The 5,638-nt window shown below is 37.8% G+C and overlaps 1 protein-coding gene across 1 annotated transcript in view; it reads left to right on the plus strand.

The window, feature by feature from the left end:
- Positions 1–1,504: 1,504 nt before the first annotated feature.
- Positions 1,505–5,638, plus strand: part of LOC107577008 (E3 ubiquitin-protein ligase rififylin-like) — a 9,388-nt gene continuing 5,254 nt past the window's right edge. The window contains exon 1 of the mRNA XM_016263127.1: positions 1,505–2,107. Within this exon, the coding sequence (XP_016118613.1) occupies positions 1,931–2,107 (177 nt within the window). The 5' untranslated portion in view covers positions 1,505–1,930. The remainder of the gene's footprint in view (positions 2,108–5,638) is intronic.

The raw sequence follows: 5,638 nt of genomic DNA on the forward strand, positions 1-5,638 counted from the left end.
AATGAACAACGTAGCAGCGCCGCATCTAGTGGCTTCAACTGGATAAGCTAACAAAAGCATTCAAATGCAATCAATACATCGTCATCGCATCTCGTGTGCCACTGATAAGGCTTTTTGACGACTAACGCAGACCTTAAATTCGAATGCAATGCTTTTGCATTCGAATGCGTTTTTTTTTTTTTTGTCAAATATTCGAAATTAGAAAAACATTTTGACAGCCCTACAGTAGACCAATGATTGATGGCAACGATTGATCATGAAAACACAATCTAACTCTTTTTGTTTTTGTTTGTTGTTCATCAGACACCAATTTGCATCAACAATTTCACACTAACGTTTGCGGTCAGCACTCTGAAGATGATTAGATTTAGGTTGCAAATGAATTAAACTGAAGGTCTTGATGTTGTTTGAGACGACAATTGCTGAAATGTGTATACTGTATTCTCATGGTAATGAATTGCATTACAAAAACAGGTTGAAAAGAGTGGTGTCCTCTTAAAAACAAGTATAATAACGTTTTTCAAATAACAAAAAGAACCATTAATATTTAAGTACAATAAGACAAAACATAATAAAAATGTAAAATAAAACAAATGTTTGATTAAAGTGCAAAAGAACACAACTATAAAGAACAGTAACTCGTATCTAGATATCTTTTTTTCTGGACTGACATGTTTTAGTCCAAATTAAAATGTGTAAGCAAATGTTTAGAATTAAATATTACATCTTTAAGTTTTAGGTGTTGTTTGATAAGCAGCAATATAGAATAAAGGGAATAAAGAAATGCAAGTACTGTTTGACTTCCCTTCTTCTCCATGACAGGTGTGTGTCCGAAATAGAAGATTGTGCAGCACCACAACCAGTTTTTTAACCAGTTGACAGAGAAAAAAACCCGAATGTGCACTCTAAAAATACAAATACCAGTACCAGTGTATTGTATTACCAAAAACTGGCACATGTCTGTTGAGTCACATTGTTTTTAACTTTTTCACTTGACACAGTTTTGTAAAATGTGGCCTTCATGACTCGAGACATTCAAATGCAATGTCTAGAGACTTCCATCTGATGCATGTTTAGAGCACCAACAGTTTAACAAACTGCAAAATACCAAAAATCATTTCTGAGGTCATTTCGCAGGTTTGATGAAACTTTAGAAAGATGAACCTTTTTTGTGGGAAGAATTTCCTTTAATTAAACAATGCACAGTAAGACCAAAAATGTAAGAGGTGTCAGTTTTGCTTTAATGTTGACAATAACTATATTGTATTGTGTGAATGCTAATCATACAGGTTTTTAATTTCAGTACTGTTTTTTTTGCATGTGGCTTTTAGTCAAGACCGTTTTGTACCAGCATGTCTTACTGGAGTAAAATTTCTATGATGGTAATATACTTTGGACAGTGGTGCGAGTTACCCACGTCTGATGTTTTTACTATCCTGAATGATTCATTCATCTTATCAGCTCATTCAACACTGTGCCCAAACCATGAGAGGCGTAACCATGGTAGTGCTACTGGATCAGCCAGCCTTTATTTGGCTTTGAGTGAGAGAGGGAGTAGTGTGTGTGTGTGCGTTTGAGTTTGAGAGAGAGAGACAGAACGATACAGTGTCATCCTAGTAGGAGTATTGCACAGCTCCTGTGGTTTAGATGGCACACAGCCTTTAAATAAATGATGGAAGTCCTACTTCTTCAGCCAAATGACTCCAGCTGAGAGCTTACCGGCCATCCTGACTGATGCTGGAAGAACTTTTTCATGCTGCTAATTTACCTCCAGGGGTATTGATTAGAGCAGACCAGTCTACCTTTTAAGAAAGTACATCCTTAGTCTTCAGATACAATCAATCTTAGAAGACAGAGTTGATTCAATTTGTGGTGCGATTAGCTGTAATCTAAGAGTCTCTTTCTGGAACTCTCGCAGTAGGTGTGGAGCATGTGGGCCAGCTGCTGCGGCTGGCTCTGTCTGGATGATTCCACCATGGACGACACCAGAAGTAACACCCGTCATCAGGCCTTCAGCAACTCTGGCTTCAGCAGTTACCCGTCTACCCGTCTCCCAGAACACACGTGCAAGGCCTGTGGAGGTCGCTTCGACAGCCTAGCCAGAAAGGTAATCAGTTTTATACTTTTATACTAATAAAATTATTATGGCAAAAGCTTGTGAATAGCAGTTTCCCAAGGTTTGGAGTACTGTTGTCAAAAGTACCGGTACTTTGGTAGCAAATCAACACTTAAATTTTTAAAACGTAGTGATGCCATCCTTTCGACAGTACCGGTAGTACTGAGTACAGACAGGCGACTGCTTTCAAACGCTCCCGTATTTGTGTGAGTGTTTGTACTGTGAAGAGCGTCAAAGGTTTCAACTGTCTTCAAAAAGTTTAGATGGTATTTTCTTTTCATCTTGTCTCCGTATGATGCACATTAAAGTAGTGTTTATAATCGCAGCGCTGCTTTGTTTACAGCGTTAACCATGGAAAGGATGTATTACTGCTGTTCCAAAAGCGCCCCCTGCTGTCAGAGAGTGAATCTGCGTCTCATTCAGCCCGTCTGCTCTTTCTGTTTCATGCAGATGTGTTTTATCAGGGCTTGAATTTCGGCGCGGGATTGTGCATAATTCTACTGATTCCCGCAGTTTCCGCACTTGTAATGTGGGAAATTCCCACAAATGTTTCAGCGTGAAAGACGCTCGGGACAGATGACGGAATGTATCATTTGCAGATAGATAGATAGATAGATAGATATTCGGTTTTTGTGGTATTGCTGTAACTGAATATTATTGTTATACCTATCTGAAAAAAGTAATTAACAGTTAATTTTTGTTGTATCATGTTGTTGTATTTGTTTGTGCCATTGCTTGTCATTTATCTATTCTTATTTTATTACTGACTGTTTACTTACTTGTCACAATCTCCTCATCACAGGCAGGCACAGCACTCATGTTCCTGTTTGTGTGTGCTGTCTGCGTCACTCATAGCACGTGCCTATATCGTGCACTATATCGAACATTTTTTATATCGTTATCGAAGAAGGTGTACCGTCGATAAATATCGATACCGTTTTTTCGCCCAGGCCTGCTTTATTTATATAGTGCTTTATACAATACAGATTGTGTTAAAGCAGCTTTACAGTGTCAAACAGGAACAACGTGTGAGGACAATAGAAAACAGTCAGTTTATCAGTTAAAGTCAGTTCATTGATGATTCAGTGAGGGCATCGTCCAGCTCACTTCAGTTCTCTTTATATAATGTCTGTGCAGTCAAGTCAACAATGTTGCCAGAAATTGTGTCCCCAGCTAAGCAAGCCAAAGGCGACAGTGGCAAGGAACCAAAACTCCATCGGTGACTGAACTGGAGAAAAAAAAAAACCTTGGGAGAAACCAGGCTCAGTCGGGGGCCCAGTTCTCCTCTGGCCAGACCAAACCAGCATGGTGTGGTTTAATTCCACGCTGCAACACAGGCAAACACAGACCAACAAGTAAAGAGTCCACAGAGTAATATGAATACTCTGTGGACTCATTACTTCAGTATTACTGCGTCACTGCATCTGTGTTGATGCAACCGTTCAGCTAAACATTGCTGAAGAACTTCATTGCTTGGCTGAATAATTATTATTTGTTCTAAATAAATTTATTATGTTTTTGTTGTTCTGAGTTTAGTTAATGAAACCTTGCCAGGTATATGTAGCAACTGTGTTATAAAAGTAATAAGCCCTGTGAAAAGCTGTACACAAATCATTTACCACATCCTTTGCACTTTTCTGTGGAGCATTAAAGAAGATATTTACACTGTGTGTAGTATTGTATTTGCCCAAAAATATTGAAAGCATTCTTTAAAGTGTCTTATTTTAGGTTGCACAGAAGAAATTAAGTCATAAAGGTTTAGAACAACAAGAAGGTAAACGATGACATAATGTTCATTTTCAGATGAACTTTTATCCTGTTAGCACACATAAATTCCACTGATTATATAGTGTATGAAAGTCTATTAGTAATAAAATTTGAAGTTGAATCCAATTGCAACACACTAAAGCAAACCTGTGAACAGGTCTAGATGTTCACATGTAAAGGTTGAGTTTATTCCAGTTCTAACTGGCCGTGTTGCTGAGGATCATAAGGCTGTGCTCAAGTAGTTTCACTGTACATTCCCCCGTGTTGAATGTTATTAAAAATCACAAACTGTCTTAACTTACTGAGGACCTTTTGCCAGTGAATTAGAATTTGCTAGACACACAAAATCTCCTACACCTTGTGAGCCGCTTACTAAGGCAGCATTTTAAAGCACTGTAGGGCCTTTCTGACCTGAATACACTTTAAAACCAAAGACAGCCAGAGAGAACTCTAAAAGTCCAATATGTTTTTGATATTTTGGAGCAAAGCATCTGCTAAATGTAAAATAATGCTGAACTTTAAATTCTAGGCAGTGCTATCAAATATGTGATCAAAAATACATTTGTTAATGTGTATTGCACTTATTGGAGCCTTCTGGAGACCTCTTGATGCATTGCATTTAACATCATCCTCATGTCGCTGAGCCACCATTATTAACATTATCAAGCTGCCATACATCCAGGAGTCATAGTGTGAGTGTCTGCATCCAGCGTGACTACCTGCCCGCCTCACGAGGAGAATTATCCAGAATGCACTTTGTAAACTGTGGCTCGAATGACAGAATGATGATGCATATCGATGTCACAGCCATTGTACCGCTTCCTTACTGTAGTGCTGCTGTTGTCATGTCACGTTCATGGCATTCCTGCACACACACCTTACATAAGGGCAGAGTCACATTGGGTTCTGGTTTCCTGAACAGATTTGTTTTAAGATATCGGATTGGAAGTTTTTTGATGTTTGAATGCATATTAGTGGGTAGGACATCTACAAAGCACATCCAGTATTGTTATCTGAATAGAGCTCAATAGTGACCACCCAGCTTTTCAGCAGAAGCTTATTCTTACGTCAATGTATTTCACAAAGTTTCCAAGCCTTAAACCAAACAAACTAGTTCCATGATTAATTAATATTACAGCAATTGATTTGAAGACAAAGTATTTGAAAATCAGCTAAATGAATTAACTATTCATCCCATGACTCATTATTAGCCATTAACCAAACCAACCAGCTACAAGGTGAATCACAGCATTACAAACTTTGATTTGAAGCAAAGATGTCAAAATTGGACAAGATGGAGGTTCAACACTGTTCTTAATGGCTTTAATGACATAAAATAAAAACCGAGAAATCTAAAACTATTGATTTAAAGATGTTAATTATGTATTTTAAATGTATTCCAAATTATACATATACATTTAAGTAGGGAGACTCTGTCATTCACAGTATTTATTGGGAGTTGTCGAAGGCGTTTTGTTTTTTGTGATTTACTCGATTGTTGGAGATTTCTTTGCGGAATCATGGGCAATGTAGTTTTCACTAGCTATAATAAATGTGGCCTCATGGCTTCTGAAATGATGTAGCTTCATTGCTTCAACAATACCATTGATTAACAACCTTGGAACTCACAGTAGGTTTGTCTTTAATGCTGTAGGTTATCATTAAAAATCAGTTCCCCTATTGTTGAAAAAAATGAATGGCATTTGTTTTACTTCCAGAACCCAACTATTGCACACAGGAGGATTTCACTTTAAA

The sequence above is a fragment of the Sinocyclocheilus grahami genome, unplaced genomic scaffold, assembly GCF_001515645.1.
Source record: "Sinocyclocheilus grahami isolate Dianchi unplaced genomic scaffold, SAMN03320097.WGS_v1.1 scaffold4865.1, whole genome shotgun sequence".
Lineage (NCBI taxonomy): Eukaryota > Metazoa > Chordata > Actinopteri > Cypriniformes > Cyprinidae > Sinocyclocheilus > Sinocyclocheilus grahami.